This window comes from Geotrypetes seraphini, chromosome 8, assembly GCF_902459505.1.
Source record: "Geotrypetes seraphini chromosome 8, aGeoSer1.1, whole genome shotgun sequence".
Taxonomy (NCBI): Eukaryota; Metazoa; Chordata; class Amphibia; order Gymnophiona; family Dermophiidae; genus Geotrypetes; species Geotrypetes seraphini.
This window is the reverse complement of record NC_047091.1, coordinates 40,877,461-40,902,697: the sequence shown is the minus strand read 5'-3', so window position 1 is coordinate 40,902,697 and position 25,237 is coordinate 40,877,461. Positions and strand designations below refer to the sequence as shown.

Here is a 25,237-nt window from a genome sequence, read left to right as displayed (position 1 = left end):
TAGTTGATCTGACATCGACACATCGGACTAGAGTATCAAACAAGGATATTGAACCGGGAAAAGGCGATAGAGGGATCGAGACTGAGTGGACATTTTCTGAAAAAAACCCCAAGGACACAATGCAGGGGCCCAGGGAATTAATGAAACCAAAGAGCGGGACATGGAGGAAACAGCCAGAGCCAGAGGGTCATCCAAAAATAGGGAAGCAGGCTGTGGACGAGATAGACACACCACAGGAGGGAGATGATGAAAAAGACACACCACAGGAGGAGGATGAACGAAGCGAGGCTTGGGGACTGGCAGCCCATGAGGGGGTAGGCATAAACACCAAACTACGAGGAAAACCAACAAGGAAGGTAAATAACCGGGACTTAAATTGCCTATACACTAATGCTAGGAGTCTAAGAGCCAAAATGGGAGAGCTAGAAGTTATAGCCAGAAAGGAGGACATAGACATAATTGGAGTCACAGAAACATGGTGGTCCGAGGAAAACAAATGGGATGTGGTCATACCAGGGTACAAATTTTACAGGAGAGACAGGGCACACAAGAAGGGTGAAGGAATAGCGCTATATATAAAGGACTCCATACCTTCAACCAAGATGGAAACAGCAGTATGGGCTTACAACTTGGAATCATTATGGGTTAAGCTACCAGGAGAAAATGGAGCAGACATAAAATTGGGACTGTACTATCGCCCACCAGGACAACCAGAAGCAAACGACCAGGACCTGGAGGCTGAATTAAGGCAGGTATGCAAAAGCGGAAGTGTTGCGGTGATGGGGGATTTCAACTACCCTGGAATAGACTGGAGTATTGGACACTCAAACTGCACGAGGGAAACCAAATTCCTGGAGGCTATAAGGGACTGCTTCATGGAACCAACACGAGGAGATGCCACTCTTGACCTAATCCTCAACGGGCTAGGGGGACCTGCAAAGGAGGTGGCAGTACTAGCGCCACTAGGAAACAGCGATCACAACATGATCCAGTACAAGCTAGAAATAGGAACACCAAAGACGAAAAGAACCACAACGACAGCACTCAATTTCAGAAAGGGGAACTACGAGGCCATGAGGAAAATGGTGGGAAAGAAACTCAGCAGCAGCTCAGAGAAGATGGAGACCATAGAAAAAACCTGGTCCCTACTTAAGGGCACAGTGCACGAAGCACAGAACCTGCACGTCCCCAGGTTCAGGAAAGGTTGCAAAAAAAAAAAAATCGATCAAAAAACCCGGTGTGGATAACAAATGCAGTGAAAAAGGCAATAAGTGACAAGAAAACATAATTCAGAAAATGGAAAAGGGACCAAACCAAGGACAACCAAAATGAGCACAAAAAGCACCAAAAGGAATGTCACCGAGTGGTAAGGAAAGCAAAAAGAGAATATGAGGAGAGACTGGCAGAAAAAGCAGGAAACTTCAAATCATTCTTCAAGTATGTGAAGGGGAGGCAACCAGCCAGGGAGGAAGTGGGACCCTTGGATGATGGAGACAGGAAGGGAGTGGTAAGGGAGGAAAAAGAGATAGCTGACAGGTTAAACAAGTTCTTCTCGTCAGTCTTCACGAGAGAAGACATATCCAATATTCCAGAACCCGAAGAGATCATAAATGGAGACTGGGATGGGAAGCTGGTCCAACTAGAGGTGAGCCGGGAGGATGTCCTCTGACAGATAGGCAGACTGAAGAGCGACAAATCACCAGGTCCGGACGGCATCCACCCAAGGGTACTAAAAGAACTGAGAAACGAAATAGCGGAAACACTATGCCAAATATGTAACCTATCCTTAAAAACCGGGGAGATTCCAGAGGACTGGAAAATAGCAAATGTCACGCCCATCTTCAAGAAGGGATCAAGGGGTGACCCGGGAAACTACAGGCCGGTGAGCTTGACCTCGGTTCCAGGAAAGATGATGGAAGCATTGATTAAGGACACCATTTGCGATCACATAGAAAACAATGGGCAGCTGAAGGCAAGCCAGCATGGCTTCTGCAAGGGAAGGTCATGCCTCACGAACTTGCTGTACTTCTTTGAGGGAATAAACAGCCAGATGGATAAAGGGGAATCCATAGACATCATTTACCTTGACTTCCAAAAAGCCTTCGACAAGGTACCCCACGAACGGCTGCTAAAGAAGCTGTGGAACCACGGGGTGCAAGGGGATATCCACCAATGGATCAAACACTGGCTGGCAGGCAGGAAACAGAGGGTTGGAGTAAAGGGCCATTACTCAGAATGGCAATGGGTCACGAGTGGAGTTCCACAGGGGTCAGTGCTGGGACCGCTCCTGTTCAATATATTTATTAACGACTTAGAGACGGGGACGAACTGCGAGGTTATTAAATTTGCGGATGACACCAAACTCTGCAGCAGAGTTAGAACCACGGAAGACTGTGAAGACCTGCAAAGGGACCTAATGAGATTGGAAGAGTGGGCAAGAAAATGGCAAATGAGTTTTAACATTGAGAAATGCAAGGTCATGCATGTATGGAAAAAGAACCCAATGTTCAACTATAAAATGGGGGGATCATTGCTAAGGGGTGAGCAAGCTTGAAAGAGACCTGGGGGTCTTGGTGGACACAACATTGAAAGCATCAGCACAGTGTGCGACAGCTGCAAAGAAAGCGAACAGAATGTTGGGCATCATTAAAAAGGGTATCACGACCAGGATGAAGGAAGTCATCTTGCCACTGTATCTTGCCCACATCTGGAGTACTGTGTCCAAACCTGGTCACCCTACCTCAAGAAGGACATGGCAGTACTTGAGGGAGTCCAGAAAAGAGAGACAAAACTGATAAAGGGTATGGAAAACTTCTCATACGCTGACAGGTTGAAAATGCTGGGGCTGTTCTCCCTGGAAAAGCGGAGACTTAGAGGAGACATGATAGAAACCTTCAAAATCCTGAGGGGCATAGAGAAGGTGGACAGGGACAGATTCTCCAGACTGTGGGGAACCACAAGTACAAGGGGTCACTCGGAGAAATTGAGAGGGGACAGGTTTAGAACAAATGCGAGGAAGTTCTTTTTTACCCAGAGGGTGGTGGACACATGGAACGCGCTTCGGGAAGTTGTGATAGGCCAGAGCACACTACAGGGTTTCAAGGAAGGTTTAGATAGGTTCCTAAAGGATGAGGGGATTGAGGGTTACAGATAGATGTAGAGGTAGGTTACAGAAATGGTCAGGAACCATTTCACAGGTCACAGACCTGATGGGCCGCCGCGGGAGCGGACCGCTGGGCACGATGGACCTCTGGTCTGACCCAGTGGTGGCAACTTCTTATGTTCTTAAGTACAAGGGGGCACTCAGAGAAATTGAAAAAGGACAGGTTTAGAACAAATACCAGGAAGTACTTTTTTACTCAGAGGGTGGTGGACACATGGAACGAGCGGAGGTTGTGATAGGCCAGAGCACGCTACAAGGGTTCAAGGAGGGTCTAGATAGGTTCCTAAAGGATAAGGGGATTGAGGGGTACAGATAGAAGTAGAAGTAGGTTATGGAAATAGTCAGAAACCACTACACAGGTCATGGGCCTGATGGGCCGTCGCGGGAGCGGAACGCTAGGCACGATGGACCTCTGGTCTGACCCAGTGGAGGCGACTTCTTATGTTCTTATGTTCCTGTCTCCTTTCTCATTCCCGTCCTTTGTTCAGTACTTTTTCACTCCTTCATAGCCTAATCCTATTGGCTCTTGCCTCCTTCCCCTCAGCTCTCCTCTCACGCTGATTGAGGCTCCTTCCAGCTCAGCATTCCACGATTGCATGATATTGAGGGACATTTTTGATAGGACATCTGAGTCCGAATTTGGACATTTCAAGACTTGATCTATTTTTTTATTAATCGTGCAGAAGTCTGATGGCAGCAGAAGAAATGCTGTGCTGCTGTGGGTCCAGTCTCATGGCAAGAGTTGCAGGATCCTCCCTTCCTCCCCCCGAAGCATGCCTACCTTCCCCCAAGCCGACCTGTCACCGATTCCGCCTACCGCCTCCCACCCCCTAACCTGCCGCTGCCGATCGCCGCTGCTAGCTGACTCCATTTAACACCCCCCCCCGCTGCTGCCGCAACTCCAAAAGGGCCAGGCGCGTGCAGCGATTGCACCCGCCGGTCCATAAGCCTTCCCATGACATCAATTCTGACGGAGAGAAGGCTTATGGGCCAGCGGCGTACAATCGCTGCATGCACCTGGCTCTTTTGGAGCAGTGGCAGCGAGCAAAATTAAATGGAGCTGGCGGGCGGGCCGCAAGCAGATGGGCCACGGTGCAGGCAAGCACCAACAGCAGCATTGTCGAGGCAGGAAGATATACACAGAACCACCACTGCGCCTGCAGTCATCGTAGCAGTGCATCGGACCCACCCTTTAATCCAGCCCTGGATGCGCAGGAGGCTAGGGGGGAAGCCGGATACCAGCACATCCCGACTGACCCTCCCCCTCTTGCCCTCTAAAGCATGAGTGGCAGCGGCCGGCCAGCAAGAGGCAGCACTGACGCTCCTGCTTGAAGGGGGATGGTCAGTCAGCAATTCGGGAGGCCGACTTTTTTTTGTTTGTTTTGAATTGATTCGAATTGATTCACCCAAAGTGAATCGATTCGAATCGTGAATCGGGCAGCACTACTCTGCAGGTTGCTCCCTGCTAAAATTAGGTAAAGAGATGCATGGGAGGCCAGAGAGAAAGCCTGACAGCACAGAAGGGAAACCGCATGGCTCTGCGATCGACTGAGGTTGCCTGAACGATCAACGTCTAACACCAGCTCTAGCAGGATACACATTTCAAATCTGACATATTTTAATCACAAAATAGAAAATAAAATTATTTTTCTACCTTTTGTTGTGTGGTCATTTTATTATTTAAATCATGTTGGTCCTAAGCTCTGGTTTCTGTTTGTTAAGTCGCTCGCCAGGGTCTCCTGCCCATTTGACTTTTTCTTCTTTCTCCATGCTCACCATCCATTTTCCATCTCTGTATTTTCCCTTCCACTGCATTATCTAACATTTCTGTCTTCCATCCCTCTTTCTCTCTCTCTCTGCCTTGTGCCCTGGGTCAAATCTTTCTGTTCCCCTCCATGCAGCATCTATCCCTTCCTCCCCTCTTATTATTATGTGCAACATTTCTTTCTCTCTCCCCATGCACCATCTTTCCCTGCCCTCCACCCTATGTCCAACATTTCTCCCTCTCTCTTCTCCATGCATGTCTCCCTCCCCTCCACCATATGTAGAATTTCTCCCTCTTACCCCTTTGTTACATCTTTCCCTTTCCTCTTCTGCAGCCCATGTCCAACAATTCTTCCTCTCTCTTATCCCCCTGGGTAGCTGCTTTCCATCCCTCCCTCCCAGGGCCAATTTTAGACATGCTGGGGCCCAGGGCAGAAATTCTACCTGCCCATCTCCCATTTTCCCCATCCACCTTTAAATTACTTCTTCACACATAAAACAGGCAGAACTTCACCAAGTATAGAACAATGTGGACCAAAACAATGTGAATACCAAAAGTGAATTGGAAACAAAAAATTAAACTTGGCAAATACTGCATTTTGAATGCAATCAGTGGCGTAACCTTGAGAGGAGGTTGGGCTTCCCACTTTGAGTTTGGGCTCCCCAATCCCAAAAAAACAAAAATAATTTTCAGCGCTAATAACCAACTACAGACCTAAAGCATCTATCCCATTTATCGTAAAAATCATGGAGGGATTGGTTCACACCCAATTGATGGAATATCTTAATCAATTCTCTCTCCTGCATGAAACTCAATCTGGCTTTAGACCTTTATTCAGTATGGAGATGGAGATGGTTATTGCTGCTATCTTAGACTATTTGCGCCTATTATTCAGCAAGGGCCACAATGCCTTGATCATGCAATTCGATATGAGCTCTGCATTCAATCTGGTAGACCATGGGAAAATGCTACAATGCCTAGACGCCATTGGAATCAGGGATGAGGTGTTGAACTGGTTTCGTGGCTTCCATACATCCCGTACTTACCAGGTACGCTTCAACTATGATCACTCTGATACATGGAGCAACTCATCCGGGGTGCCACAAGGGTCACCGCTTTCCCCATTGCTTTTCAATGTCTACATGTCATCTTTGGGCGTGCGACTAACCCAACTGGGGATAAAATTATTCAGTTACGCAGATGATTTTGCGATCATCATCCCATTCACTAACTCTATCTCGGAAACCATTCCCAAGGCATCCGATGCCATAAACGAGATGGAACAATGGATGACTGCTATCGCCCACCTGGTACGCCGGAGGAAATCGGACACGACTTGGAAGCTGAACTGAGACAAGAATGCAGGACTGGAAGTGTAACAGTGATGGGGGACTTCAACTACCCGGGGATTGACTGGAGTACGGGTCACTCCAACTGCACCAAGGAAACAGGATTTGTAGAAGCTGTGAGGGACTGCTTCATGGAGCAACTAGTCAAGGAACCGACGCGAGGGAGTGCTACTCTTGACCTCATCTTAAACGGATTAGGGGGGCCTGCAAGAGGGGTAGAAGTGGGAGGACCACTAGGCAACAGTGACCACAACGCGATCCGATTCACATTAGAAAGGGGGACACCCACAGTAAAGAGGACCGCAACAACTGCGTTCAACTTCAGGAAAGGGAACTATGTTGCTATGAGGGAAATGGTGGAGAGGAAGCTCAAAAACGTCCTTAGGATGGAGACTGTAGGAAGCGCCTGGACCCTATTCAGGGACACCCTGCAGGAAGCACAAAGAATGCACGTCCCAAGTTTCAGGAAAGGCGGCAAGAACAAGCGGTCAAAGGACCCGGTTTGGATCTCAACAGAAGTAAAGAGGGCATTAAACGACAAGAAAGTGTCCTTCCGGAGATGGAAAAAGGACCCAACGGAGGAAAATCACCAGGCGCACAGGAAATGCCAAAAGGAATGCCACCGAGAGGTTAGAAAAGCAAAAGGGAAATATGAAGAGGGGCTGGCCAGGGAGGCGAAAAACTTCAAGGCATTCTTCAGTTACGTAAAGGGGAAGCGACCAGCGAGAGAGGAGGTGGGGCCGTTGGACGATGGGGATAGGAAGGGAGTGATCAAGGAGGATAAAGAGGTAGCTGAGAGGTTGAACACATTCTTCTCGTCGGTTTTCACGAGAGAAGACACATCTAACATACCGGACTCAGAGGAGCTCATGAGTGGGGAACAGGCTGAAAAATTAGAACACATAGAGGTAAGTAAGGAGGATGTCCTCAAGCAGATAGACAGGTTAAAATGCGGCAAATCGCCGGGCCCGGACGGGATCCACCCAAGGGTTCTGAAAGAACTAAGACAAGAAATAGCGGGCACAATCCAGCATGTTTGCAACCTATCCTTGAAAACTGGAGAGGTACCAGAGGACTGGAAATTGGCGAATGTCACACCTATCTTCAAGAAGGGATCGAGGGGTGACCCCGGAAACTACAGGCCGGTGAGCCTGACTTCAATTATAGGGAAGATGGTGGAAGCTATGATCAAGGATGGTATTTGCGAGCATATCGAGAGATATGGCCTACTGAGAACAAGCCAGCATGGATTCTGTAAGGGAAGATCATGCTTAACGAACCTTCTGTACTTCTTTGAGGGAATAAGCAGTCGGGTGGACAATGGGGAACCTATAGACATCATTTACCTTGATTTTCAAAAGGCTTTCGACAAGGTGCCACATGAAAGGCTGCTTAGGAAACTGTGGAACCACGGGGTGGGAGGGGATGTGCACAGATGGATCGAGCACTGGTTGTCGGGTAGACTGCAGAGGGTCGGAGTAAAGGGACAATACTCTGACTGGCAGGGAGTTACAAGCGGTGTGCCACAGGGATCGGTGCTAGGGCCGTTACTCTTCAACATATTTATCAATGACCTGGAAAAAGAGGCAAAGTGCGAGGTTATAAAATTTGCAGACGATACCAAATTGTGCGGCAGAGTCAGGTCTAGGGAGGAGTGTGAGGACCTGCAAAGGGACCTGGACAAGCTGGAAGACTGGGCAAACAAATGGCAAATGCGCTTTAATGTGGAAAAATGCAAGGTCATGCATATAGGGAAAAAGAACCCGTTGTTCAAATACAAATTGGGGGGGGCATTATTGGGAGACAGCAGTCTTGAGAGAGACTTGGGTGTGCTGGTGGATGCATCACTGAAGCCATCTGCACAGTGCGCAGCAGCCTCGAAAAAAGCCAACAGGATGCTGGGCATCATAAAGAGGGGCATAACAACCAGGACGCAGGAAGTCATCATGCCATTGTATCGAGCTATGGTGCGTCCACATCTGGAATACTGCGTTCAATATTGGTCGCCGTACCTCAAGAAGGACATGGCAGTGCTTGAGAGAGTCCAAAGGAGAGCAACGAAACTGGTAAGAGGGCTGGAACACTGCCCATACGCCGAGAGGTTGGATAGGCTGGGGCTCTTCTCTCTGGAAAAAAGGAGGCTCAGGGGAGATATGATAGAGACCTTCAAGATCATGAGGGGCATAGAGAGGGTGGATAGGGACAGATTCTTCAGGCTGAAGGGGTCAACAGGCACGAGGGGGCATTCGGAGAAACTGAAGGGAGATAGGTTCAGAACAAATGCAAGGAAGTTTTTCTTCACCCAAAGGGTCGTGGACACTTGGAATGCGCTACCGGAGGAAGTGATCAGGCAGAGTACGGTACAGGGATTCAAACAGGGATTGGACGGATTCCTGAGGGATAGGGGGATCGTGGGATACTGAGAGAGGTGCTGGGATGTAACACAGGTATAGAAAGCAAACCAAGTAATAAGTATAGAAATCCAACCAGGTCGTGCATGTGCAAGACCGGAGGGTTAGGACTTCGATGGGAAGATAAGACTCAATGGGAAACCAAGGTGGCAAGGGGGCCCCTTCTGGTGAATCAGACAGGCCGTGACCTGTTCGGGCCGCCGCAGGAGCGGACTGCTGGGCAAGATGGACCTGTGGTCTGACCCAGCGGAGGCACTGCTTATGTTCTTATGTTCTTATGATTTCAAGCTCAAACTTAATCCAGAAAAAACAAAATTCTTCGTTGCCTCTCCCCACCCGCTTGACAACAAAACTTCACTATGCATCAATGAACTCAATTACCCTATTCAGCCCACCATGAAGATACTAGGGGTAACTCCGGATCAATGCCTAACCATGAAAGACCAGGTGGACTCCATAATCAGAAAGGGTTTTTTCACTCTCTGGAAACTCAGATCCATTCAATCTTATTTCGATACGTCAGCATTCAGAATTCTAGTGCAATCCCTCGTACTAAGTCAACTTGACTACTGCAACATAGCCTATTTAGCAATCTCCCAAAAGAATATGCGACGTCTTCAAATAATGCAAAATGCTGCGGTCAGACTTATCTTTGGGCTGAAGAAATTCGATCACGTGACACCTTATTACCAGCAGTTGCACTGGCTGCCAACGGAAGCACGTGTAAAATTTAAATTCGCCTGCCTCTGCTTCAAAGTACTATATGGACTAGCCCCCAAATACATAACGGACCTTTTCTCCTTTTCCACCAACAAACGTAAGAGAAGCACACATTCAAACTTCGTTTCCCCTCCAATTAGAGGTTGCAAACTGAAAAAACACCATAATCACCTTCTTTCACATCATGCAGCCTTATGGGGTAAAGACCTAGATCAACTTCTTTCGCCCACTACCTACAAGGAATTTAGGAAGCGCCTAAAAACACACCTGTTCCTGAAATACCTAAACAACTGACCTGCTCTTCTCTCTCCTCAACATCGGTCCTCTTGATCTCTTACCCTTTTCCTCTCTCCCCTCTTAAGTCCGCATAGAACTTCATGGCTCTGTGATATATATAAACTGTTATCATATCGTAATTTTCGCTGTATTTTTTTTTTTTAATTGCACGGCCTTCTCCTAACAGGCCCACTTGGAAATTTCTTCCAATCTGTATACCTTATACTCTCGCTCAGCAATTTGTATATCTATAATTTTGCTTCCCTAAAGTTTCTGCACTTTGTATTTCCTCTGACTATCTGCACATTGTAACTCGCTGAATGTCAAGCTCTCTTGATTGTAAACTGCCTAGAAGTCGCAAGATTGTGGCGGTATAGAAGAATAAAGTTATTATTATTATCAAAATAAACATCTCCCTTGCTGTAGCTGGTAGGGATCCCCAAGCCTCACTCACTGATAGCCACCTCCTCCCCCTCCAACTTTCCAAATTCTGCAGCTTGCAGCAATATTGCAGAGCTGCTGCTGCTGCCTTCCCTCCTGCCTACCCCCACTTGGCTTTCATGCATGCACGAAAGCAGTAGCAGCTTGAGGATATTGGCATTAGCTGCAAAGCTTAGAGATTTCTGGTTGCTGGAAGATGTCTTCAGTTGGTAGGGCTTGGAAATTCCCACTAGCTGAAGGTGGGGAGAAACTTTGGTGTCCATCCACTAATTTTTGGCTCCAGTCCCTCCCCTGAATACAATGCAAAATTAATTGTGATGCACACATCCCAAAGTTAACATATTCCAGTTAATAAATTCAAAACAATTTTTTCTACCTTGTTGTCTGAACATTTTGTTTTTCCATCATCTTGGGCCCAGTTTCTCTTTCTGATTTTTGTCTATCTTCTACTAATTCTCTTTCCAAGTGTCTACTGTCCATTTTTTCTCATCTTCTCTCTTGTTCCATTTCCTCCTTATGCCTGTCACCAATGTATTGATTTTTCCCTTTCAGCTTTCTTAACTTTTTCTTTTTTGCCTCTGTCCACTCAAATCTTGCCCTCTTTCTCACCCTTCTTTTTAAATTTTCAGTACCTCTCAATTCTCCATCTCCTCTCAGTCCCTAGCTCTCCCATTTCCCATCTCACTCCTTTTCCAGCCTAACTATTTCCTTCTATCTACGCCCCATTACCACATTTCTACATTTCCCTTTTGACCTCATCCACAAGGCTCACCACTTTCAGAATCCCCCTCCCAATCTTCACTGGTCAGGCTATATCTCCCTGTCACTTTCTCTCCATCCTCTAGCGTCTTCTTATCCCAGCTCTCTTCCCTCCTGCCCTCCCATGGGTCTCTCTTTCCCCATGGTCCAACATTTTGCTCCCTCTCTTTTCTGTTGTTCTTCCCTCCCCTCATGATGCTGAACAATGAGATGGAGGAATAAAAAAAAGAGATGCTGCATCTCTGTCTCCCTTACACCCCAGGCCTAACATTTCTCCCTCCCTTGTTTCCATCCCCAGGTCCAACTTCTCTCCCTTTTTCTTCCCAACTGCCCCCATCCCATATCTATATCTGCATCCCTCCCTTCCTCCCCCAGGTTCACAATCTCTCCCTTTCTCTTCCCAACGGTTCTCCAAGTATCTCTTCCTCCATACCCCTCAGATCCAACTTCTTTCCCTTCAGACCACTGCCCACCATCTCTCTCTCCGTCCTCTGTTTCTGGCCCCTTAAGCTCTTCCCCCACGCCCAATCTGGCACTTCTTTTAATACCTTCCCCCTTTGTCCTTAAAAAAAAAATAACCTCAGTTAGTCCAGGAGGATTCCATGGCCCAGCATGTTCCCTCTCCCCCCCACACACACTTCTCGCAGGTTCGATGTGCCCTTACCTTCTGTCTTGCTGAAAAATCAGCCGGCCTCAGCAACAATTAAGAAACATTGCCCACGATTCTCCTTCCTGCTTTCCATCTGTTTGACCTTGGGGCTGCCACGTGAACGGACTGCTGGGCAGGATGGACCTTTGGTCTGACCCAGCAGTGGCAATTATTATGTTCTTATGGACTGTGTCCAACAATGCAACTTCCTGTTTCTGCCCGAGTGGACCGCAGCAGACAGAAAGTGATGGTGACATCGGACTGGCGCGGAGAGAAGGTAAAAGACATGCCCCCCCAGAGCTTTAGGACCTAGGGCAACTGCCTTGTCCCCTAACGCCATCCCTGCAGCACCTCCTGACTGATACCCCCACCCCCCCAAGCAGCAGCAGTAGTAGTGTCCGGGCCATTATAAGCTTACTCTGCCAGGGCATCTCTGCCATGTCATCAGTGATGTGGCAGAGGGAAGGTCCCAGCAGCGCAGGCTACAGGCAACCTGTTCAGAATGATGCTTCTAACAGCTGAATCATTGCTGCTGCTGCTTTAGGAGGCAGCCATTATGGAGAGGTATGTCAGTTCTGTCAACCTGGCCAGCAGAAAGGAAGGCCTGACATTGGCACTGCAGGAAGGGAAAGTTCACGGACCACTGCATCTTTGAAATTTATCACCCATCTGCTAACACTGCTAGCGCCCATGCACACATCTCCATATGCATGCTGAAGTTTTTGGAGAATTTCTGCAGCGGGGATTTCCTCTTTCACAAGGATTTCAATGACAGCACGTTGACGAAATGAAACATCAGTGTTGGCCATTTTGTATGTACTGCCTCTGATAGAAGCTAATGATGCTACATGCTAATGAACTACAGCCCCAGCACCCTGAGGTTGTGGGTTGAAACCCCATGCTGCTCCTTGTGATCCTGGGCAAGTTGCTTAATCCTCCACTGCCCTAGGTACATTAGATAGATTGTGAGCCCACCGGAACAGAAAATGTTGAAGCTGTATTTAAACCGCTTTGAGTGTGTTTGTAAAACTACAAAAAGGCAGTATGCAAGTCCCAATTCCTCCCTCCTCTCACTTCTTCAAACCAGCAGCATTTCTTCCTTTGAAACAGGAAACAAGCTAGGTCTGTTATTTAGGGAGCTCTATCTGACTGCTGGACTTAGCTGGTCAGCCAGGATATTCAGTGGGAGATAGCTAGGGTTACCATATTTAAGGATGGACAAACCCAGACACATGGCCCTGTCCTGTTCCACCCCAGCCCCGCCTTGTTCCACCTCCAACCCGCTCTGTTCCGCCTCCAACCCCACCCCCCAAATGCCTCATCTCTTTTTTCCCAACTTCCAGGCCACGTCTGGAGGGTCTTCAGCATGTGTGAATGCATGTGATGTCATCTGTGCATCATTGTTGAAGACAAGGCCAGACAAGGCCGGAGTTCGGGGCTTTCTGAAACCTGGACAAAATGCCAGGTTTTGGAAAGTACATCCAGGAACCCGGACAGTCCTCTAAAAAGAGGACATGTCCAGGTTTTTCCAAACGTCTGGTAACCCTAAAGATAGCTAGCTATCACCTGCTGAATATCGGCAGTTGGCTTTGCGATATCTAGCCAGCCAGGAGCTGTTCTGGCTGGCTAAATAGTGCTGAATATTGGGTAAAATATGTATACTTTAGAAAAAAGGCAGAAGAGGAGAGATATGAAAAAGGTATTTAATTACCTACATGGCATAAATGCAGAAGAGGCGAGTTTTCGTCAATTGAAAGGAAGCGCTGGCATGAGGGGGCATGGGATGAGAGTGAAAGGGGATAGACTTGGGAGTAACCTCAGGAAATTCTTTTTCATGGAATGGATGGTGAATTCATGGAACAACCTCCTTGTGGAGAGGGTAGAAACGAAAATTGCATCTGAATTCAAGAAAGCTTGGGATAAGTACATAGGATCTCTAAGAGAGAGGAAGGGATAGTAGATGGCATGGATGAGCAGACTAGATAGGCCTTTATCTGCCTTCATTTTTCTATGTTTCTCAATCACCTGTGCTCCCTTCTATGATACCTGACCTATAGGAGAAGGGCTGGGCAATGGATATTTTGCTTACAACATGAGCTGCCATTGAGTTTAAGTTCAACATTGAGTTTTTGCTCAATAGTTATAAATATATGCATTTTGGAAAAGTTTTGGCAACTCAAGGTGCTTCCTAGAAGCTCAAATTTGTAAAAAAAAAAAAAAATAAATAAAAAATCTAGCAGAAAATCTTTTAAAATTGGAAAATCTTTCTTGTTTGATTGAACATCTGTATCACTGTTGCCTTCAGCCTGAGCAGAGGCAGGTTTCCTTTACAGGGCACACATGATCATAACCCAAGCAGAGGCAGGGCTGCTTTACACAGCACACACGATCAAAGCTTGAGCAGGTCTCCTTGACACAGTACACATGACAGCTGGAGCACAAGGCAGAGCAACTTTAAATTGCACACATGATCACTGTTTGAGCAGAAGGCAGGTCTCCTTTACACAGTACATGTAATACAAGAAGGAGGTCTCCTTTACACAGTGCACACAATCACAGATTGAGAGAAAGCAGGCCTTCTTTGTATACTATTGGATCCTGAACAGGAAGTAGGTCTCCTTTAATAAATAGGCTCCTTTGAAAGTTAAATCACACATCATAAATGCGAGGCTGGGAAAGTTTTTTTTTCTATAAGTCTGCAGCATTCTGCTCCCATTAGCATATACTTTAAAAAAAGCATGAGGGTTTTTTTAATCTTCCAAGTAGATTTCAAGAAATATCCTCACACAAAAAACTTCTAGGTTTCATGCAACAAAAAATTTCAGAAAACATTTTCCCGATATGCTTAATGCAGTATAGGAGCATCCCTGGCTTCGCCTGGCCAAGGCTGCTGCTTCTTGCCCAAATTGGCTATGGGCTTGGCGTTGGGGTGCTGATTCTGCCCTGAAGATGAGTTTTCAGAGCTGTAATCCACTTTGTCATATCTTTGACTTCTTTCTTGAGAATGGTAACCAATACTGGTACAGCGGACTTGAAGGGTGCTTGTGCTAATGCATGACTTCTGATGCTTCTCCAGGAGGTTTGTGCCTAGCTGGCATCGTTGCCACTTCTTCCTGATTTCAGCCTGCACCTGAGGAAAGACAAAAGGGAGCATGAGGAAAGGGCAACCAAGTCCACGGTGGGGAGTGGTGTCTCCAAGGAACCAAATATCAGACCTAGCTCTAAGTATAGAAATAAAGGGGTTGATATAATTCAGCAGAATTTAACCAGATAGGAAGGCTCCTACTCCGTTAAATCCTACTGAGAGGCTTTGCCGCTAATATTCAGAGGCACTTAACTAGATAGTGCCACTAATCATCAGAAGAGATTTCTGTGGCACTTTCAAGTTTGTGCTGGGATGGTTCAGGTGTGGAGCCACTATGAACCTGAGACTTACTTGGTTAGCAGCAATTTTCAATCCACTAACCCAGTTAAATCCTCAGATTCACCCTGAAATGCCACCTAGTCAACTCACCTTTGTCACTTAATTTCACCAGATGCTTCTTAGTACATATGTTTTATTGTCATGTCTATATTGTAATTTATGTAAAATGTCATCTCTGCTCTGTCTGGATTATGGATGTACTTTGTAACCCGTTCTGGGCTCTTTTGGGAGAATGGGCTAAAAATCGAATAAATAAATAAATAAATAAATAAAGATAAAGTAGAACAGTGACAGTAAAAAATGCTACCCTAACTTTATCCCTTTGGGTATTGGTCTGAATATCAGCTAGTACTTGAATCACTTCTGGTGCCTGGCCAGAATTTAGATGTTGAATGCTGGTGCTCTGATTAGAGCTGGCTTTGAGTATCCCGGTCAAACTCAGCCACTAGTGGTTTGAGCCTTTAAATATGTTGGTCTCTGAGCCACTGTAATGCTGAAAAGGACACTACTTCAAATGTTTACATTGACACACTTATCAGTTGGCCCTGTAATATTCAGCACTATTTAAAGGGCCAGAAATGGCATTGACCAGTTAAATAGCATTTAGCTGTCTAAATGTGAATATTCAGTGCAAAATAACCAGTTACCTCCACTGAATATTCCCAGTTAGTGGCTAAAAGTTAACCTACTATATCACACAATAACTGGCAATTTGTAGGACTAACTAGCCAAGTTTAGAGGGCCTAGGACTATTCATTGCGGCCAGTTCAGTATGGCCATTTCAGAGCTGAATTGTCCCATGAAAACATCTCGAGATGAAACAGCTATGTCTTTTTCTCAATGCCTGCAAAAACCAAAACTGATTCAGCAACTGGGTGACTGAACTTGCAAATTCCTTGTGTGCATGGATGGAATAGTAGAATCAGGAACTCCAGAGACAATGGAAAATATCTTACTGGTTACTCAGGGGCATGCTCATTGGGATTTCCATCTCGTCCACTGTGCTTAGGACTGTCGAAGGGGGCAGTGGAGGAGGAAGCAGTGGAAAGCTAGGGCTTTCTGTGTTTGCAGGAATAGAAGGGGATGATTCAGGCTAGGATTCTCATAAACCGTGTTAAAAATCGATGGAGAGCTATCACAGGTGATCTTGTAGCAAATTCAAAAGCGCAAGTCATTCTAAAAAAAAAAAATCACGCATGTAAATGAGGTCGGTGGACAGTAAAAGAGGCGTGAATATGTGCCGGGAAAACAATGCAATGCAATAAGCACAGCATGAGCAATTTGTGTTGCAAAGCCCAGTGTGAAAATAAAGCAAGAAAGGAAGGGAGAGGAGGAAAAAGCAACGTTAGCTTTTAACAAGCGCACATAAAACATGCCTTTCTCTCCCAAAAACTACTATAATTCAGGTAAATCTTGTAATTTGTTTTTAATGTAAAATTTTATCATGAGCCACAACTAGAAACACATAAGACATGGGTATCATACATGCGCTCAAGAAGCATGCTTTTACCTCTTCCACAAAAAAAAAAATAACTACAATTTATGAGAATCATGTAACTTATTTTTTTTCATTAGCCAATGTAAAACACACACCACAAGATGCACTTTTAACAGTGCTGGCAATGTACTGGCACCTCTGGACCAGTCGCTGATTTTTGTCGCCAAAAGCCAATGTCGCTCTTAGAAAATGGTTCTGCGATTTTCAATAATCCACTGGAGTGCTCATTTCAATGTTGAAGAGCCCATTTGCATGTCATTGTCGGAGACTGCTAGAAAGCTCGCTAAAGACAGAGATAATCCATTTTGATAACCTGCCGCTGAAATGCAGCCAGGCTAAACCGTTGGGAAACAGTTTAGTGATGGCGTTAAAGTTTTGAGAATCTGGGTCTCAATGTGGCTGTTTCCATCACAGCCGCGCTGAAATGGCCATGATGAATCATCCCATTTCGAGTTTAGCAGTCAAATTAGGCTGCACAAATAGCAGTCCTCTCTTTGGCTGTTATAAACTTAATCAGGCAGCACTGAATATTGACTTAGCCAGTTAACTTTCTAGCTGCTAAAAAAGCCCAGATAGTCAATGCCGGTCACTGGAAGTGGTCCAGAATTGAATATCCATGTCAGCACTAACTGTGGGAGGGAGATAGCCAGCCAGCTAGCCATCCGTCTGCGGTCTGAATATCGTCCAGAGTGTAACTTTTTTTTTTAATGATTATTTATTACTAAGATTGAAATTGTAATTGTATTATGATTGTAAACTGCTTTCAAAGGTTGTGCATAGTGACAAAATTTGTGAATAAATGAAAGCAAACTCATTCTGGGCACTCTCTCTCTCTTTCTTCATATATTTGTTATTTAATGTACTGGAGACAGAAACAGCCACACATACATGAGACAGAAAGAGAGGAGAGATGGCATTCAAGAAAAATGCCAGATACATATTTAAATGAGCTACTAAGGGTGATGGGAAGAACAGAGTCTATAAAAGCCTGTGCAATTTGGTATAGAGAATAATAAAATTACATGTCCAGGACCAATGTGTTACGTACCTCCTTGTTGATAAAGCAGTACAGCACGCTCACCAGTAATCCCTATGAGATAAGAGAAAGAGATAAGATCATGTTACATCTCTCAAGATAACCAGCAGATGATAACTGTGAGCACATTGGAAAATAATAGCGAGGCGGGATTTGTTGTGTGGGATTTGTTGTGAGCCCTTAAATGGGAATGTATCAACTATCATCCTCCATCCAGAAGACTGTTTAGTGCCAGGGGTTCTTTTTTTGTTTAATTATGCTCCCTTCTATATTAGTATGTGTGTTTTTAGATTCCTATTTGTTCTAGACAAAGCTAGAGTACTTTCTAAACAGTTCTGACATGTTTAAGAGTGGTTTCAGGATGGATATACCGCTCATGGTTCATGGTTTATATCAAAACAAACACATTAGTCCTAGGCACCCTTTCTCTGATGTCACCTCTACTGCTCACTGTGTGACCCTCAGCACATCTCTCCACCCCCCTGTATTCATTCTTGAGTTGTATTTTGCTAGCTGACTCAGTCATCAGGGATTCTTTGAGCCAGTCTTTGTTTTACTCCTAGTACATATATGGATTTGCATTTCTGACCTCCCATGGGGATCAGTTAATTATTCTCCAGCACTACCAGAGATGGCACAAGAAGTCATGAGATTAAAATTTATGTACGGTGTAACAGCATGAGCGGGGTTTAGGACTTGCAAACTCACAGCCAGACACGACCAGCAATAGTGCAGAAAAATTCTTTATTGGCTAAAAAAACTCAACAAACTTCCTGAATCCTGTTGCTTTCACAGGATCGAGCACACAGAAAAAAAAAAAAAAAAAAAGTCTCTTAATTTGACAAAATGTCCTGAGCTGAGCCTGAAGCTGGTACTGCCACACCCTAAATACAGAATGTAAGAGTCTTATTCAAAACAGGTAGTGAGGTCTGGTCCTAGCCAGACCTTAGAACAGGGTTGTACAACCTTCATCCTCGAGGGCCACAATCTAGTTGGGTTTTCAGGATTTCCCTAATGAATTTGCTTGAGATCTATTTGCATGCGCTGCTTCCATTGTATGCAAATAGATATCATGCATATTATCTGGGGAAATCCTGAAAACCCAACCTGGTGAGGGCAAGGTTGGACATCCCTGCCTTAGAACAAGGCTCAAATGTGTCAGTTCAAAGAACTGACTTACCTCAGACAAGCAGAATATCTGGATATTGAATTCAAGGAGTATGATGGGGCCACTTCTTCTTCATACTCTCCTGGGGCTCTCTAACCTAGTTCTGGCCCTGCCTTATACGTCCTGCTAGCTGTTCCTCTGACTCCTGCCCTTGTCACTTCCTTCTATAGTAACGTGACCATTAAATTTTTTCCTCAAAACGGGACATCTACTAATTTTCAGTCCCGCCCCAATCCCACCCTAGCCCCGCTTCAGCCCCACCCCTTGCTGCCTGCTCTGGTCGGGCAAGAGGGCATACGCGCAGGCGGCATGATGACATCACATGTGACTTCATTGCGTGGCATCCGTGCATGTGCAGATGCCCTCCTGCCCGAAGGCAATTTTGAGGGAGGCTTTTCAGGTTGCTTCATAGTGCAAAATATAGACAGCAGATATAAATTTTCAAAATGGACACATTTTGATCACTAAATTGAAAATAAAATCATTTTTCCTACCTTTGTTGTCTGATGATTTCATGAGTCTCTGGTTGCATTTCCTTCTGACTGTGCATCCAATATTTCTTCCCTTCTTTCTGCCTCCTGAATGCTTCCTCTCCTCCAGACCTCATTTCCTTCCCCAACCAACATCTCTCTCTGTCCCTCCATGAGTCCAATTTTTTCTTCCTCTCTCCCTAACCCTCTTTCTTACTTTCTTTCTCAGTGCCTCCCCAAGCCACCCTGCTTCCCCGACGCAGCCTGCTTCCCCTGCCCCCTTTCTTTCTTTCTCTCTCTGCCCCTCTTTCTTTCTTTCTCTCTTCCTGACCCCTTTCTTTCTTTCTCTCCCTGCCCCCTTTTCTTTCTTTCTCTCTCCCTGTCCCCTTTCTTTCTTTGTCTGTCTGTCTTTCTCTCTCCCTGCCTCCCCAAGCCAGCCTGCTTTCCCTGGCCCCGCTTCCCCGATGCAGCAACACTAAAGCGCATGCAGCAACTGCACTGCACAAGCGCCAGGCCCACAAGCCTCCCTCCCCCAATGTCAATTCTGGCATCAGAGAAGAAGTTCCGGCCCAGTCAGGCTGTTCTTCGGGACTATGGGACAAGGTAATTAAAATCGGGACAGTCCCGTTCAAAATGGGACATATGGTCAGTTTACTCTAAGGAGGAGCTACCTATGTTAAGGTGATTCTGACATGGTGAAGGAGTATCCAGCAGGGGGAGAGGTAACATTCTATAGACTCTCTCCCCCTCAGCTCATTCATGCCCGGTTGAGCACCTTCTATGTTTGGGTCCACCTCTGGAGACAGAATGTCAGCATTAGAATGCTCTTGGCCCATCTTATGTCGCATCTCAAAGCTGAAGGCTTGAAGGCGAAGGAACCACTTCATTACTCAAATATGTCATGAGTAATGTCTGTTGTTTATATCTCTCAAAGAATATTTTATTACTACTTTTAGAAACTTTTATAAGCATTTTAATCAAATTTTAATAAAACCTGAAACCTGATTATGCTTACATTCGCTTCCTTGTAGCGAGTCATCCACTAAAGAGGGCATCCACTAAAAATCAGGGGTGGGAGATTTCATGGGGACATTAGGAAGTATTTCTTCACCAAAAGGGTGGTTGATCATTGGAATAATCTTCCACTTCAGGTAGTAAAGGCCAGCAACATGCTCGATTTTAAGAATAAATAGGATAAACATGTGGGGTCACTTCGAGGAAGTGCTTAGGGGAGTGGGTTATTTGAGTGGGCAGACTTGTTGGGCCGTCGGCCTTTTTCTGCCGTCATGCTCTATGTTTCTATGTAAAGAGGTGCATGGTTGGTGACCTAATAAATAATACTGGAATATTTCCAAAGCCCATTTGACTGCTAGGACTTCCTTCTCAATTATCAAATAGTTCCTCCCTAGGTAACAGGTTAGGGCTAATGGAAGCACTGGGTGTTCCTCTCCATTTACTTCTTGGGTCAGGACAGCCCCCAGACCAACATCTGAGGCATCTGTTTGCACCACAAAGAGACAGTTGAAGTCCGGGTTGACCAGTACTGCCTCCAAACAAACATCTCCTTCAGAGTTCAGAATGCTGTGTCCAGTTCTGATGACCACTAAATCTTTTTCCAGGCTTTCTTCTATAAAAGGCGGGTCAGGGGTTCTGCTTTCTCAGTGAAGTTTGGGATGAATCGCCTGTGGTATCCAATGAATCCCAGGAAGGAGTGTACTTGTTTCTTGGTTTGGAGTACCTACCTTCAGGTAAGGGTTTCCACTTTCCGAATCTGTGATTTAACTTGACCTTCTACCAATGAATACCTCAAGTACTGGATCTCCTGTCTTCCTAAGAAACATTTATTTGTATTAGCCATCAACCCAGCAAGCCTTAAACTGTCCAGAATCCACTTGAATGAGATGGGTTCTCGAGTCTTTACTATAAATGACAATGCTATTTAGGTATGTCGCTGCATATTTTCTGTGCAGTTTTAAAAGATAGTCAACCAGGCTTTGGTAGGTCTTTGAAGTCCAAAAGATAGTACTATGAATTGGAAAAGGCCATCTTCTTCTTGACTTCCAGCGTAAGGGGTACTTGCCAATATCCTTTGGTCAGGTCTGTTGTGGAGATAAACTGGGCTCCTCCTAGTCACTTGATCAGCTCATTCACCCTTGGCATAAGGTAAGACTCTAGTTTGGAGACAGCATTCACTTTTCTGAAGTCAATATAGAACTAGATGCTGCCATCTGGCTTTGGCACCAGTATAATGGGAGATGACTGACTGCTGGTAGATTCCTCAATTAACACCTAGCTCCAGCATGTAAGAAATTCCTTTTGCCACAACCTGCTACTGGGATCAAATAGGAAATTTCCGGACTACCACCCCTGGTTCAGTGATAATGTCATGAATTGCAAGGTGAGTCCAGCCCAGCTTCTTTGAAAACAAATCTTGGTTTTGCTTTACCAATTATTCCAGATCAGCCTTCTGTGGAGAAGAAAGCTGGTCATTAAAGGGAACTTATAGGAGTCCCAGCTCATTTGTGACCTCTGGGCCAAAGTCATCCCTCTGGACTAATGTTGCAGTCATCAAGATACACTTCTTTAATAGATTGATATGGAAGACCTTTACCACCTATTTCATACTGTCCCTGTCACTTACACAATAGCTTGTTTTCAGAAGATGCCAGGGGGACCATGACTCTATCTCCCAGCTGGAAGACTCTCTGCACAGCTCTCTGGTTGAAGGCTTGGGCCTGTTTCTCCTGAGCTTTCTCTTCCAAGCAGAGCTTGCCTGCTTCCCCTGCTTTCTTCAGTCTCTCCTGCATGGTGAGTACTAGAGAATGTCACGGGGACAAATTTGTCCCGATCCCTGCAGGATCTATCTCCATCCCTGTCCCTGCCCCATCCCTGCAAGTTCTGTCCTCATTTGCACAAGCCTTGAACACTTTAAAATCATAAGTGTTCAAGGCTTGTGCTGATGAGGGCAGAGCTTGCAGGAATGGTGCAGAAACAGGAACACAACTTGCGGGGATGGGACATTGATGGAGATAGATCCCATGGGGATGGGGACAAATTTGTCCTTATGCTATTCTCTAAGTGAGTATATATTCCGCCAAACTCTTCCCTCGGTCGGGTTCTTCCTCCCAAGCTTCTCAAACCACATCCAGGGTTCATTTTGGTTGCCACCCATATAATAGTTTAAATGGAAAAAGCCCTGTTGAGTTCTGGGGTACTTCTCAAATGGCAAACAGCATGTATGGAAGGAGAAAATCCCAGTTTTTCCCATATTTGGCCACAAATTTTCGTAGCATATGCTTAAGAGTTTTATTGAAATAATCCACCAGTATGGATGGTAAGTGGACGTCTATAACATCTTTACCTTTAGCAGGGCACAGTTCTGTTTCATGACCTTGGACATAAAGGTGGTCCTTTGGTCTGTCAATATTTCCACAGGGATTCCCATCTGGGAAAAGACTTCCCACAAGGCCATGGCCACCGTAGTGACCTACATGTCGTGCAGAGCAATAGCCGTTAAACTGATTCACAACGGTAAAAAATATGATCATGTAACTCCTATCCTGGTTGATTCACACTGGCTTCCCATTAACCACCGCATTACCTTTAAAATTCTACTCCTAGTATTTAAAACCTTATCTACGAGCGAACCGCAATTTATAAATAGGCCCAAGGACTACTCGCAGTCCCTTCCTTAAAAGTTATTGGCACTAGGCGTCATGATATGTTTTCAATAGTGGCCCCCCCAGGTCTGGAACTCCCTACCTCAATACATAAGAGACGAAAAAGATATTAGCCATTTTAAAAATAAATTAAAAACTTTTTTGTTTAAAGATGCTTTTAACTTCTGAATGGAATATATACAGTGCAGTAGACTCCCTACCAAAAAATTAAAAAACAAAAGAAAGAAAAATGGATACCGCTCCTTATGTTTTTTCCCTCTATAGTTCTTTTTTTTCTTCAAAATTATTAATTTTGTAACTTTACCCCTTTATTCCCTTTGTATTCAGTCTTGTCTGTTTGTCTGTTCGTCTAACCCTTTTTTTTTTTAGCTAAATTTTAAAATTGTATGTTGTATGTTTACTTTGGATTTTACTGTAATTCGCTTAGTAAATTATGAATAAGCGATTCATCAAATTTCTATTAAACTTGAAACTTGGATATTGAGTGGCATAGTCCAAAATGACTAAAATATACTTGTTGCCCCACATGGTACATTCCAGAGGTCCCAAAAGTCCATAGCCACTCGCTCAAAAGGGTGTTGATCAGGGGCATAGGCACAAGAGGGACTGGTGTAGCCCTTGCAGGATTATTCAAATGGCAGGTCAGGCAGGATTGACAAAATATTTGTATTTTCTTGTATAGATCTGGCAAGACAAACCAGGCCAAAATCTGTTCTCAGGTTTTCTCCTCCCCCAAGTGACCTCTTAGTAGGTAACTATGGGTTAATTGCATGACTTGCCTGTGATAGGGCTGTTCTATATCCTCCCCTCCAGAGTTCTCTTAGCCACCCCATACAACAGATCCCCTTTAATTATGAAGTACAGGAGTGCTATCCTAGAGGGATTTTGATTGCCCACAGGGTTCATTAATAGACTTTTGATCCCACACTCCCCTCAGCGCTCGCTTCAATCATCTAACCAAAATCTGCTTTCAATCCCCTCATTAAGACATATTAATACTATGGGAAACAACATTTTTTCTGTTTCCACCCCCTCGCTTTGGAACTCGGCTCAGAACTAAATGAGAGATCACATCGTTAGATAACTTTAAGTCCAGCCTAAAAACATTTATTTTTAAAGACGCTTTTGAAGTATGACTGTTCTTTTAAGGATGTTTTAAGTCAATGCCAGTCTAGCCTTTCTGGCTAAAACCTGTATTCCCTCTCCCTCTTGTTTTTCTCTTTCTCCATTCTTTCCTATACAAACGTTTTGTAGTTCTCCCCTCTCCTCCTGTGCCAATTTGTCAAGGTCTGCCTGTTAGTCTTGTAATCCCGTTTTTGTTATTTTCTTGCCATATTTTAAATTGTATGTTGTTTCTATGTTTTGTTTTAAATTTTATGTAAAACCGCTTTGAATTCTGATAAGGTGGAATATCAAATTTTAATAAACTTGGAAACTTCCAATCCACAGTCACCACCTGAGCTCAGGCTGTCCTATTGGACTTATCCTCTGCCTGCGTTCTCTTAAAATCCCCTGGGGATCCACCCTCCCTCCATTAGGGCAGGCTATCCAACGTGTCTAGGGTATCCTGTTCCTGATACTGGATCCTCATCAACTAAAGCCCCCCAATTCAGGAGACCTTGCAATTTTTCCTGCCACTGCTGTCAGTGGGGTTTTGGCATCTTTGGTTCCTCTACACAGAAGTCAGGGTCTTTCAAAGGAAAGATCATGTGGAAAGACTCTTCCTCACTTTTCTGGGGACTTACAGTTAACTGAGCCCAGATAGCTCTAAACTTCAAGAAGTCCCGAACCAAGACAAATGGATAGGGAAGCCATGGCAAAATCTCTGTGGAGTCTTAATAGACACCTGGACTGCAGGATACTGTCTGTGATCTCCATGCACACACGATAGCATCACAGTCTGTTCATAGTTGACTTGCAATCGTGTAACTGTTTCTTTTTGTATCAGAGTCTTGACGCTGCTGGATTCCCATTTAGTTCCACTTCCATCAGGCAGTTCCTACCTCTGGGATGAGAGGACTCTACAATATTACAGTCACGATGTTCTACCACATTCACATCCATAGTGTTTTCATTCATTCCCAAGCAGTCTCTTGCCAAATGTCCCTTGGTTCCATATGAAAAGCAAAGGGGAGAGTTTGGTTCTTATTTCTGGTTCCACATGGCCCAGGATATCCTGGGGGAAACAGGCCTCCTGGACTTAATGGCTGTCTTATTTTCCTAGGGTGCTCAAACCTTGCCATTTCTTCCTGCTTCCAGGGACTTCTCCCTGGCTTCTTTTCTCTCCCTGGTTCAGGCATTGGTTTGGCTTGATGAAACACGTCTGCGACTTCCAAGGCAGTTTCTAGCATTAGCTTAGGATGTTGTCTTACCCCATTGTCTCATAGCATGGGGTAGTCCATCCAGGAACTGCTCTAGGAGAACCACA

The 25,237-nt window shown here is 45.2% G+C and overlaps 1 protein-coding gene across 1 annotated transcript in view; it reads right to left on the bottom strand.

Annotated features, from left to right (window-relative positions):
• Positions 1-13,880: 13,880 nt before the first annotated feature.
• Positions 13,881-25,237, bottom strand: part of GIPR (gastric inhibitory polypeptide receptor) — an 82,287-nt gene continuing 70,930 nt past the window's right edge. The window contains exons 10-11 of the mRNA XM_033954632.1: positions 17,504-17,545; positions 13,881-14,663 (exon numbers count right to left, since the gene is read on the bottom strand). Coding sequence (XP_033810523.1) covers positions 14,379-14,663; positions 17,504-17,545 — 327 coding nt within the window. The 3' untranslated portion in view covers positions 13,881-14,378. The remainder of the gene's footprint in view (positions 14,664-17,503; positions 17,546-25,237) is intronic.